The sequence below is a fragment of the Caretta caretta genome, chromosome 9 (assembly GCF_965140235.1).
Source record: "Caretta caretta isolate rCarCar2 chromosome 9, rCarCar1.hap1, whole genome shotgun sequence".
Taxonomy (NCBI): Eukaryota; Metazoa; Chordata; order Testudines; family Cheloniidae; genus Caretta; species Caretta caretta.
This window is the reverse complement of record NC_134214.1, coordinates 61,509,188-61,521,771: the sequence shown is the minus strand read 5'-3', so window position 1 is coordinate 61,521,771 and position 12,584 is coordinate 61,509,188. Positions and strand designations below refer to the sequence as shown.

At 51.2% G+C, this 12,584-nt stretch overlaps 2 protein-coding genes across 6 annotated transcripts in view; one reads left to right on the top strand and one right to left on the bottom strand.

Annotated features, from left to right (window-relative positions):
• Nucleotides 1-2,968: 2,968 nt before the first annotated feature.
• MARS2 (methionyl-tRNA synthetase 2, mitochondrial) lies at nt 2,969-8,632 on the bottom strand. The gene is made up of 3 exons (XM_048863207.2): nt 8,278-8,632; nt 7,758-8,092; nt 2,969-4,194 (listed from the first exon to the last, which is right to left on the bottom strand). The coding sequence occupies exons 1-3, from the start codon at nt 8,615-8,617 to the stop codon at nt 3,010-3,012; spliced, it is 1,860 nt and encodes a 619-aa protein (XP_048719164.2). The 5' UTR covers nt 8,618-8,632; the 3' UTR covers nt 2,969-3,009.
• Nucleotides 8,633-8,649: 17 nt separating this feature from the next.
• The window catches only part of AIFM1 (apoptosis inducing factor mitochondria associated 1), a 37,617-nt gene continuing 33,682 nt past the window's right edge, over nt 8,650-12,584 (top strand). For 4 of the 5 annotated variants that reach the window (XM_048863204.2, XM_048863202.2, XM_048863199.2 and 1 more), the window contains exon 1: nt 8,650-8,829. In XM_048863204.2, coding sequence (XP_048719161.2) covers nt 8,739-8,829 — 91 coding nt within the window. In that variant the 5' untranslated portion in view covers nt 8,650-8,738. The remainder of the gene's footprint in view (nt 8,830-12,584) is intronic. The other variant, XM_048863206.2, reaches the window with a different exon arrangement.

Sequence of the window (12,584 nt, the reverse complement as noted above, 5' to 3'; positions counted from 1 at the left end):
TGGCAGCACACTGTTATCCCATCTGCAAACCCAGCCCCTGGCTGTGCAGTGCTTTGGGTGTCTCCCAGAGGGCACTAGGGAATTCCATTGTCTCTCTCTGGCTTTTCTTTGTTTCCCTTTTAATCTTAGCTTATGTACATGGGGAGCATTTACACTTGTAAGAGGGTGGCCTGCCCAGTTAAGGGCCAGGAGGCCTGGCACTAGCCAGCTCTGTTCAGTCAGCCCACCTGTGCCATAATTAGTTGCCTCCCAGCCGAAGAGGGATGGATAATGGGTCAGGTGTTAGCAGGCGAACCTCTAGGCCTGTAAATAAAAAGACGCAAGAGAACCCAGTCGGAGGGAAACTGATTGGAGGGACAGGGAACAAGTTGGGCTCCTGTGGAAGGTTCTGAAGCAGAGTCTGGAAGGGCTCCAGGAGTGGAGCTGGCAGTCAGTGCTCTATCCCAGAGCCAGAGACTTAAAGGTAGCCCAGAAGAGACTGGGAACTGAGCCCAGAGGGTGGGCTGAAGAGAAGCCCAAGTGGGATGGCAGAACCTTTTGTTGATTTGGGACGTTTGTTACGCACAAGGGGACTGGACTTCACCCGATGGTTGAGCCACTTGAATCCCCCAGAGAGATGGAAAACTCTGGTGAGCAGAAATGTAGGGAGGAAGTGTCTGCAAATCCAGGCTTGGCCAGCAGGGGGTGCTACAGGGCTGCCACGCCCGTGACAGCCATTCAGGGTTCACCTTTTCCCAAAAGCCAGGAGCACAGATGCCCTAAGCTTTTTCTCAAGCTCCCTGAGGACAAGGGGGAAGAGAGTTCCTGGATTGAGGGAGCCCCTGGAACACCTTGCCCCCTTTTTTAAAGTCATGGGGCTGTTAGCTAACACACATCTGTCCATCCCAGAGTACCACATGAGGAGAGAGGCCCTTTCTCAGGTGGCCAGGACCCAGGGCTTCAGCACTGACTGAAGTTTCTGTGGGGCTGTCAGTGGGGCATGAGGTAGAGCAAGCTGTAGAATCAATCCGGGGTGGTGAAGGCATGGAAAGCAGCAGCAAGGTCCCTGCATTCCCAAAGCAAGGTTGCTGCCTTCAAGCCATGTGCAGACACAATAACTGCTGGATGGCTAGAAACAGTTGCACTTGACTTGCTGTACAGTTTCACAACCTTGGGAGCAACTCCCCCTACTCAATAGAGCCAAAATAACCCCCACCGATTCTTCCCATGGCTTCCCCCAGCCCACAAGCATTCTTCCAGCTTACCCAGATGGAGTCGCGGCCAGCTTATCCTCATCTAAGTCCCCATCCGTCGGGCACTGTTCCAATACATGGGCCAGGCCCGAGTGAATGGTGCTAAAGGATCTACCCACGCCACAAGTACAGCACGGTTTTGTAACCAGTTGGTGTCATTTCCATCTACTCTAACTACAAGAGTTGTCTTCACAACATGAGCCTGTTGCTTGTCTGAGCAACTGCACTTGCCACACTGCCTGATGTTTGTATCTGTGCATCCTCGCAAAATCAGGGCCAGGCCCATATTGCTCCAGTGGGAGACACATGAAGGAATGTACACTGGGCTGTCCTGAGAGGAAGGACAGCGACCAAGCTGGTTAGGTAGGAACCACGATCTGACCACAGGACTGTGAGCAGAGGCAACCATGTGCAATCTAGGCCTCTGGCTGCGGCCACTGACTCAGCTGCCAGGGTTACTGACAGTATTAACAGAACTGGAGACTGGCCCTGTTGACAGCCAGTAGCCATTAACTGGTTACAGACTCAAGTTACAACTGCAGCCTGGCCAAGGCTACAGAGCCTAACACTGGAAACCAGGCTTCCTCCAATCCTCCTAGCAGCCCCATGTCCAGACTGAACAGCAGCAGTGACAGACTAACGTTCTGCCTGCACATGACCTCTGGACAGATGAGCAATTGCCCCAGAGTACAATTTCATTAGCTGTACGATGGTGGTACTTTCCTGCATCCTTCCCACAGCATAACATCCCACAGCTCTGTGGGTCAATTGGTCAGACTCAGCAGGAAATCGACACTGCATGCACTCCAGCCCATCTGCCCTCCCCTCCATCTGTAACAAGCTAGCCGCAACCCCCAATGCCTCGGGAGGACGAAGCTGCTAAACACAACATGTAGGGGCCATTGTATCCCGAGGACAAAAGAAGCTAACATTCTACAGCCATTAGCAGAGCGCTCTAGCAGCTATCACTGCTGCCATTGATGCCAGCAGGCAAAGGCACCAGCCTTGGCACTGAGCCCAGCACAAGGGCCTTGGCATCCAAAGCCCTGTGCAGAACAGCTGGCTACAGGGTTTGGCAGCAACCCCAGTACCCCTCAATGCCCTGTCATCAGCCCCTGCCCATCTCACTTCAACTCTCTCTCTCACACCCCCTACCCTGCTAAGTCAGCCAGCAGGTCTGACTGCCCCTGAGGGCTCTGGGTCCTCTCTGCATAGAGATGCTAGCTGGGAGGGGTCTCACCCCAGAAGAGGAGAGGCCATTCTGGGGGACAGGCTGCTGTGCTCTTGTCCAGATGTTATTAGTAGAATGACCACCCAACTCCTCACGTCAATGAGAGAGGCAGACAGGATGGAAAAGGAAACTAACTGGGTAAGAGATGGGGGTGGGGTTAACTTTTCAGAGCCCAAATATTATTTAGAAAGGGCCAGCAACAAAGATCTACCCTTTTAAAAAAGAGTCAGGCATTATCCTAATCCCTTCTCATGTCCCACCCGCTGAGCAGAGCGGCTGAGGATATTTACCAGCAACACCATCAGAGAACGCTCCACTCAAAACCTCACAAAAGACAAGAGGTCTGGCTCACGCTTCTGGGGTTCTATCACAATGAGGTATTCAGGCCTCCTGCTCGGGCAAGGGCATCCCAGCCAGGAGGAGGGTGCACGAGACCCACCCAGCTGATGCCTGATCCAAGGAGCTGTTAACATTTTTTAAAAACATACTTAAACAGACACAGATGTTCGGTGTGTCCCTGGAGGTTTTATTCACAGCAGTCATTTGTCAAGGTCTAAGGCCTTTGGTTTCCATCCAACGCCTTCCTGGTGTTTCCAGCCTAGGAAATAAGGTCCCCATGTCAGGGCCAAGTCTTCTTCCTTCAAAGGGACTCGGCTTTCCATGGTAGCGAGGCAGAAAGGTCAAGTCTGTGAAAGTCCTTTCCTCAGGCTTAACAGCCAGCCTAGAAAGTAACTTGTCCGCAGTGGCTGGAATCACTGGCTGCAGCAGAATCCCGTAAATCCGCAGACATTCCAGAGTCACATGAAGGACTGTGTCAAGCCAGCACTTCTCTGCAGGGTTGTCTCGGCACAGCTTCCAGGGTGCGTGTCTCTGGAAGAAGCCATTGGTCTGCCTCACACACGCAACAATGGATTCTAAAGCCTTGTATATTTGGAAGTGTTCAAAATAATCAGTCACCTGGAGAGGCAGGTGATCAACTGATGCTACCAGCTCGTAGTCCTCAGCCAAAGCCCTACCTGAGGCTTCCACATCCACGTGGTCAGAGCCCTTTCGAAAGCAAGACTCTGAGAAATGTGGGTAAATCCCACTGGGGTTGATGCTAGAGGCTGTACAGCGGTTGAGAAGCCCCCCAAGCGCATCTGCCAGCTCAGAATTCACCAGCTTAATAACTTTCTCCTCGTAATAGTCACAGTCTCGCTCAGGGACACCTTGCCTTAGCAGGAAGTACCTAAAGCCATCCACCGTGTACTGCTTGAAACATGCCACTGGATCCACCACATTGCCCAGGCTTTTCGACATCTTTTGCCCATGGACTGTCCAATGGGAGTGCACACAGATCTGCTCTGGAGGATCAAGCCCCACAGCCATGAGTAATGCTGGCCAGTAGATGGCATGGAACTTGAGGATGTCCTTGCCAACAACATGGTGAGCAGTTGGCCACCAGGCATGGTGTGCATCAGGGTAACCCGCTACGGTCAGATAGTTCACCAAGGCATCTACCCACACATAAATGGTTTGTGTTGAATCACCAGGGACAGGGATACCCCACTGTAATCGGCTTCTCTCACGGGAGACAGACAGGTCTGGCAAGTCCTCTTCCAGCCATCGGCGCACCACCTGGTAGAAGGGCTCTGGGGAGATTACGTGCCGATTCCCCTGGAGCCACTTCTGTAACGGCTCTTGAAATTCAGACAGCTTGAACATGTAATTCTCCTCTTTGGTCCAGTGCACCTGAGAGCGTGAGAGAAAAATGAATTACAACTAATACCCTTCACTAAGTTCTACAAGTGACACCCATACGTTTGTTCACATGGAGTTATGGTTTTAGACATCCAACCGTGCTTGGTGCCCTTTTGGCCCTCCCACTGCACAAGAGCTTAATTCTCAAAATTCAAACCTTGGAAAACCAGGAAATGCAGAGCTATGGTCCCCATACATCTCTACTACAAGGACTGCACCTCTCCCTCCCCCAGGCGAGCATTAGAAAACCAGGAAATGAAACTTCCTAGACAACACACAAAAGTTGCACTGGTTTAATTTAAATTCGTTTTTAAGACCATTTACTGGAATGGGTTCAAAACCCCATGTAGACACTTTTACTTTGGTTTAAGAGTATTTTACTTCAATTTAGTTTAAATCTTTTCCTAATCCACTGAAGATAAATTGATATACACCTGACTGATACAAGAGTGTCCACAACACCTTTTTCACTTATTTAACTGAATTAATTTGAAATTTCACTTTAGTTAAAATGGTATATATGCTGCAGACTGATTTGATCAGTGAACTCAGGAACTGTCTGGCCAAACTGGGAATTCATAGATGTTAAAGGCAAGAGAGATTATCATAATAATCTAGTCTGGCTTCCTGCATAACAAGAGGCCAGAGAATCTTACCCAGTGATTCCTGCAGTAAGCCCAATTTGACTAAGCCAGAACACATCTCTGAGGAATACATATAATCTTGATTTCAAGTGATGAAGAATCTACCACGTCCCTAGGTAAATTGTCCCTCATTGTTAAACACTTGTATCTTATTGCCAGGTTGAGTTTGCCTGATTTCAATTTCCAGCCTCTGGATCTCAATATGCCTTTGCCTGCTGTATTAACAAGCCCTCTGTTATCAGAAACATTCATAGATTCAAAAGCCAGAAGGGACCTTTGTGATCATTCAGGCTGAGTTCCTGTATAGCACAGGCCAGAGAACTGCCCCCAAATAATTCCTATTTGAACCAGAGCAAATCTTTTAGAAAAACATCCAATCTTGATTCAAAAATTGCCACAACCCTTAATAAATTCATCCGATAGTTAATTATCCTCACTGTTATTAACTATTCTCCCCACATAAAGTCTTTCATTGTAAAGCAGGTTTCCAGACTTTGCTTCACTCTTGTAGCTCTTTTCTGAACTTTTTTGATTTTCCAACATCCTTTTTCAAGTGTGGACACCGAACTGGACAGAGTACTCAGTAATGGTCTTACTAATGTGGTATACAGAGGTCATACCACCTCTATACTGCTACTGGATGTTCTGGCTTACGCCCTTAAGGATCATGTTAAACATTTTAGCAGGGACATCGGACCAGGAGCTCACATCCAGCTGATGTGCCAACATCTGCCAGACAAATGCAGAATTTTTTTTTTTTTAACATAACTGCACTCTAAAACAAAACAATGTAAAACTTTAGAGCCTACAAGTCCACTCAGTCCTACTTCTTGTTCAGCCAATCGCAAAGGTAAACATTATGGGAGATAATGCTGTCTGCTTCTTATGTCACTTTTTCACCTGGCACTGTTGTAGCTGGCATTGGCAAGGTATTTATGTGCCAGATATGTTAAACATTCGTGAGCCCCTTCGTGCTTTGACTTGTAGGCTCTATAATTCTACATTTGTAAGTTGCATTTTCACAATAAAGAGATTGCACTACCATACTTGTATGAGGTGAACTGAAAAAAACCTACTTCTTTTGTTTTTATAGTGTAAATACACCTCTACCCAGATACAACGCGGTCCTTGGGAGACAAAAAAAAAAATCTCACTGCGTTATAGGTGAGACCGTGTTATATCGAACTTGCTTTGGCATCCCTGTTCCTTGTTCCCTGACCGCCCCCTCCAGAGACCCCTGTCCCTAATCACCCCCAGGACCCCACCCTCTACCCAACCCCCTTACTCCCTGTCCCCTGACTGCTCCGACCCCTATCTACACCGCTCGCCCCCTGACAGGCATTCACCGGCAGCGACGGGAAGCGGAGCAACACAGCCCCAGCCCGCTCCGTTTTCCTTGCCCCAGCCTGAGCAGTGTCACTGGGGGTGGGGTTGGGGAAAGGTTCGCTTCCCGCCACAAGTGAGTGGGGGAGTGCCACAGCTGGGAGCTGGCAGAGAAGAGCGGGCTGGGGCTAGGCTGCTCCACTTCCCGCCACAGATTGGGAAGGGAAGGTTGGGGAAAGCATGTCCCCCCGCACTCACCTGTGGTGGGAAGCGGAGCGACGTGGGCCCAGCCCACTCCACTCTGCCACCTCCAAGCTGTGGCGCTCCGCTTCCCGCCACTGGTGAGTACGGGGAGATTGGGGAAAGGACGCCCCCCCGTACTCACCTGCAGTGGAAAGTGGAACAACAGGGCCCAGCCCGCTCCGCTTCCCTCACCCCGGCCCCAGCCGTGTTGCTCGAGGGAGGGGACTTGGGGGAAGGGATCCCCCCCGCACTCACCAGCAGCAGTGGAAGCGGAGCAGCCCGGCCCCAACCTGCTCCACTCCACCAGCTCCCAGCCGCGGTGCTCCGCTTCCCGCCGCAAGTGAGTGCGGGACCTTTCCCAGCCCCCTGCTAATCCCTAGGGCCACTCTGGGACTGTGGGGCCCCCAAAAGCACCCCCCCACACAGCTCCTGCCTCCCAGACCCTGGGGGGGGGGAGCCCCTGACCGCCCCCGAGACCCTCTGCCCCTTATCCAACCCCTCGGCCCCAGCCCAGCCCGGCACCCTTAACACGCTGCTCAGGGCAGCGTGTCGGAGCTTTACCGCGTTGTGTGCGAACCTGCGTTATATCAGGTCACGTTATATCGGGGAAGAGGTGTATCTGTAATAAAAAATAATATAAAGTGAGCACTGTACACTTTGTATTCTGTGTTGTACTTGAAAGAAATATATTTGAAAATGTAGAAAAAATTCAAAAATATTTATAACAATAATAGAATACCAATTTAAATTTAACAGTGTGATCAAAATTGAGATTAAGCATGACTATTTTTTAAATCTAGTAATTAATTACAATTTTTAAAAATTGTTTGACAGCCCTAATTTTTACATATAGGAGGTTTTTCTTGGTGCTGAATGCTAGCTCTCAACACATGCAGTGAAGAGACATGGGATTGATGTGGCTATTGCCCTCTGTTTTGTCTCCATTTGTGCCCAGAAATTGGTATAAGAAGGTTGAGGTTTTAAAACCATCTCCTTGTATAGTATTCTATATCTCCAGAACCCTTTGACTAAATGAGTGCAAATTCAGACCGCTAACTCTGCTCCAGCCCATGAACAGGCACACCACATTTCAAGCTGATCTAACTATACAAGAAAATTCTAGAGAGATTTGAAACTTCAGCTTCTGTCTTGCTACATTAACTATAGAACTGCTATTATTTCTCTTAAGCAGGCGGTCTGCTGAGCATCCCTTACGGGAGCACAGGGCCTGGGCCCGGGTGAGAAGAAAGTACCTGCCCACCTGCTCTGGCCAGCGAGGCAGGGAAGCATCGGGCCATGCCAAGAGGAGGGCAGGCAGGAAGGCAGCGCAGCGCACCGCTGTACCTGATGGCCGCTCTCCAGCGAGACCTTGCAGGGGCGGCCCTGGGCGTCGGGGCGCTCGGTGATCTGGGCCTGGGTCAGGAAGCACTCGTCCGGGGTGCAGTACCAGCCCTCGTAAAAGTCCTTGTAGAGCAGCCCGCGGTCCTGCAGCGCCGCCCAGAAGCACTGCACCGCCCGGCGGTGGCGCGGCTCCGTGGTGCGGATGAAGTCGGTGAAGGAGACGGCAGCCCGGCAGAAGAGGTCGCGGAACAGGCCGGACACCTGCGCGCAGAGCTCCGGGGGAGACGTCCCGGCCGCTGCCGCCGCCTGCTGGATCTTCAGCCCGTGCTCGTCAGTCCCTGCAACAGCCAAGCGGGGCAGCTGAGTGGGGGGCTCCCCGGCGAGCGCGGCCCGCCCCCCCGGCCCCTGCCCAGCGAGCGCTCCGGGCCGGCGGGGACGCAGAGTTGCCAGGTCCTGCTCCCGGCCCGGGGCCGCCCCTAACCCGCCCCCGCTCACCCCACCGAGCGCCGACCCCTCCGCTCACCGGTGGCGAGGCGGCCCGGGCCCGGCCGCAGCAGGCCCCGATGTCGGTGCAAGGCGTCGGCCAGCAGCGCCGAGTAGAGGTGCCCGATGTGCGGCGGCCCGTTCACGTAGAAGATCGGGGTGGTGAGAAGCCAGCGGCGGCCGGGCCCGGAGCTTCGCCGCCGGGGAGGGGCCGCGAGCGGCCGCCACGGTGGGCGGAGAAGGCAGCGCGCCGGTAACCACCGCATGGTCAGACCCGGCGGACGCACTATGGAGACGGGGGGCACGAGCGACGCTTCGCAGCCCGGCCCGCTCGCGAGAGGTGAGTGACGCGACGCGAGACGGCTCCCCTGGCGGACCATTGCGCACTGCGCGTGCGTGGAGGGATCACCCAATCGGGGAGCGGCGTTGCGGGCGGCGCATGCGCTGAGGGCGGGCCGGGGTCAGAGCAAAGTGGAGCGGAGGCCGGGGCACGCTGCAGCCATGTTCCGCTGCCGAGTGGCCGCCGTGGCGGAGAAGCTGGCGCGGAGCCTGCGCTCTCTGAGCCCGAGGCCGCGAGGCCGGGCGGCGGCAGGTGGGTCGGGGTGAACGACCCCCGTTCCCGGCCGCCCCGACGCCTGCTTACCCGGGCGTGGTGGCGATCCTCGCGGGGAGCCCCCGGGCCAGATCCCGCCCCGCAGCGGCTCCGGCGCGAATCCCCGCTGCTGGCGGGAGCAGGGCGCTGCCAGTGCCTCCAGCCCCGCGCCCGGGGGAGCCGAGCCCCGCCCGTGCCTGGTTTGGGGCCGCTGCTGAGAAGTACAGCCCGGCGCTACGCAGGGAGCCAGGGCTTCGGGAGCTGCCTGGGGCCTCTGGGGAAGGGGCGTGTGAAAGCCGGACGGTGGGTGGGGAGGAACCGGTGTCTGCCTGGCGTGCTCTGAGCGCTGCCACCTCAGCAAGGCGGCTGCGGGGCACCAAGGCAGAATGGGTTAAGCAGAGGCAGCCAAGGGGGTAGATCAGTTCATGGAGGGTGGGTCCATCAGTGGCTAGTAACCAGGATGGTCAGGGATGCAACCCGTGCTCCAGACACCTGCACTCCTGACTGTCAGAAGCCGGGAGGGGAAGTGGGTTGGATCAATCCACCTGCCCTGTTCTGTACACTCCCTTTGAAAACTCTGGTCCTGGCCACTGTCTGAGACAAGATACTGGGCTAGGTGGACCATTGGTTTGACTGAATGGCAATTCTTGTGTTCTTACCCCTTCCTGGAACCTGATCTCATTGCTGTAAGCCAGCAGGGCTCAGGATGATGACTAGAAGGAGTTGGGCCTCTGAATTCCAAGAAGTATTCTAGGTGTGAAGTGACAGTCTGCTAGAGCTCCTTGCTACATTGCCTGCTGAATGGCTTTCGAGTTGAGTACCTCATAATGGAAGAGAGACAGGATGAGAGTGAGTCCTCAAACAGCTTTGAGTCTAGAACAGAAATAAAACCAGTAGGGTTTAATGGTAAATGTTAGAGGTTCTTAGCTGTGTTGCTTTTTACCCACTTCTGTGATCTTTTGCATCAGAATGTGGGTAGTGAGAGACAGCTTCCATGGCATCATTAAATGGATTCTTAAAACTACTGTGTTTATCGTCCCTGAGGTTGTGACATCTCAGTGTGAGGGCTGTTTAAGGATGTCATTTTGAGCTTTCAGAGCATGAGATCAGTGAATGAAGTCCCCTGTGCAGCTTCCCATCCCATTAATCTAATCCTGTGTTGTAGGAAGGCCATCTTAATCTTCAGGATTGAGAGGTGAGAGTGCTATTTCCTGAAAAATGAACTATGAAGTAACACACACAGTGTGCATTTGCTTTCTACACCTCTTTTGATAGAAGGGCTTGAAGAGGATCTTAAACTTTGTTCTGCTTGTCTGTCTTTCATATTGGGAATATCTGCTCCTCATTTTCTTCTTTGTTGGCAGTTTCTGGAAAAGCTCCTTGGAGGAGGATGTTACTGATGTCACACAAAGCTATAACCTGAGCTTCAGCTCCCCATCCAAAATGAAATGGGGAAGGAATGCTGATTCTCAGACTGGAAACTGACAACCTAAGACTACTGTTCGTGGTCTAAGAATCGGCATTCTCTCTTGTCTTCCCATCCCTGCTTGATGTCAATAATCTGGTCCTCCAATGATCTTTCCAGAGCCTTTTAAGAAGAAGGGAGAATCTGATGTTTCAAATATGAAAACTGTTCTAGGATGGGGGGAGAGGTTTTGCATCTGTCTTTGAACATAATAAAGGAGACTTTATGCTTCGTAGTTCATTTTTAAGCAATGTCCATGCCTTTGGACCTTGGTGCTTAGAGATCTCCTGAATTCATCTTCTCTTGTTTTGTATTGGTTTGTTTGTTTGTTTTTTGGACTTTTAAAGTATTCGGAGAGCTCTGCATGAGCAGTGAAATGAAAATAAAAGCAAATTTTTTATGGCAGATCCTTGCATGGAAGCAGGTTATTTTACACTATCTGTCCTTGTGTTCTCCATTTACTTTTGACATCAGAAGTTAACCTTTAAGGATGTGGCATATTCTTTCTCTTCCAGCATATCTTTTGGTGGAAGAGATTTGCCCTGCTCCTCTCAGGTCATCGATTAAGATGAATGGCCTATTGTAGTTCCTGAGCACTGCCAAATTAATAGCCCAGAGAATCTTGTTAATTATCTTTTCATTGGAGAGTGAACATGTTTTCTAACAGCTACTGAAATAATAAATCTATAATTCTTTTAGAATCTTGTTGCCTTTTCCACCCATTCCTCCTCTACAGGGTGACAGATTTGAACTTTCAGCTTTCTTTCTTATTTCCCCTCCACGCACACCCTCCTTCTCTTCCTTCCTGGGGTGCATGACATGAGATAAGAACTATGCAGTGTTGGCGTCTCGCTTTCCCGTCTTGAAGTTTGACTCTTACTGCAAGGATGTAAACTGGAGAACTCTCTAAGTGGAAAAGGTGTAGCAGAGGTTTCAAGACTAGCCTTACAGTGCAAAGGATATGAAGTTTTCTTTGATGATAATGAAGGGAAATGGAAGCAAATATAGTCAGCTGGTTATAGTCCTGCATTCCATGTGCCACAACCAATCCACTTGTGATATTCTGCTGCTGCCAGTAGCCTGGTAAACTCGAGTTTTCCTATCTAAAACATCTTTTTACGTATGTTGTGTCTTAGTTCCACAGAAAGGAGCTACTGTTTGTATTTAAACTTTGAAATTGCAAGACGCAGATTCCGTTATAATCATTTATCATAAATGATCTTGCCTAACAAAACTCTTAGTGCTCCTTGTGGATGCTCCAGACTAGATAAAAATCTTTAGTATTCCTGAGTGTGTGAAATACTGTCAGGGAGGGAGAGTGGGGCTTTAGTTTCAGTTGAGGGTGAAATTCAGCATAACTTACTTTGGCAAATGAAATGTCATGGAAAGCTGGGGGAGAGTCTCTGAGCAGAAGAAAAATGATGCTCTCTTCTTACTTCTCAGCTCAACAATGAAACTGCCGCAGGAAGGTCTTGGGCCTGTAGTGAGACTGGGAAACTGACTCTTGCTTCTGCAGTTTCTTATAGGAGACTTGTGTGTGTTTCCCCTGACTGAAGCAAATGATCCTGGTTTGCTGTTTTGCTCTAAGTCTGATGATGTTGAATCCCACACAATGGGCCAGGCTGTGTACTGACTGCAGGAGTTGGGGGATTCTTCTTTGTTTTTCCCTCTTTTTTTTCCTGTGACCCACAGTCACAACCTGGGCTACATTCATACAGAATTGTAAACTGGCTTGCAGCTGATTCCAGGCTTTACTGTTGCAGCTGCTGGGTTGAGCCAGAGGTGAGGGGTATGGAGTGGGGCGAATGGGTATGAGACTAGTGGCAAATGCAGAGGGGCAGTGTTCAGGGGGAGCTGACAGGGAACCAAGGTAGTCATGGTTTGGGGGTGTGGGGCAAATTAGAGGAAAAACAGTCTGCCTAGCTTCTTGGAATGAAGGGCTGGGAGGGGGCTCTGTAGGAGAAAGCAGACTGGTGCAGAATGGGGAAAGATGGTGCAGAGGACTTGGGGCCATAGAGGAGTCCCTGGGAGGGGGTTGCAGGTTGCTATGGGACACTTGGAAAGGACAGAGAGAGGCCAAATGTTCTTTTATCCACACTGAATTTTCTGGACATAAAAATTAGTGTTTCTGTGTGCACGAAAGCTTGTCCCTCCTCCATTGTTCGCTATCCCATGTATCCCTCATGCAGGAGACAAAGCCCTGCTTTGAGCTTGCTATGATCTATGAGGAGGGGACAAGGGGGCCTTCCTCTGGGCTTTATATGCCAACCCAATTTAAACTTGGCACGCA

Coding starts and splice junctions, on each gene's coding strand:
- MARS2 (XM_048863207.2), bottom strand. CDS start 8,617: ATGGTCCGCCAGGGGAGCCGTCTCGCGTCGCGTCACTCACCTCTCGCG. Junction 8,093..8,277: donor CCCGGGCCGCCTCGCCACCG/GTGAGCGGAGGG, acceptor TGGCTGTTGCAG/GGACTGACGAGCACGGGCTG. Junction 4,195..7,757: donor CGCTGGAGAGCGGCCATCAG/GTACAGCGGTGC, acceptor TCACGCTCTCAG/GTGCACTGGACCAAAGAGGA.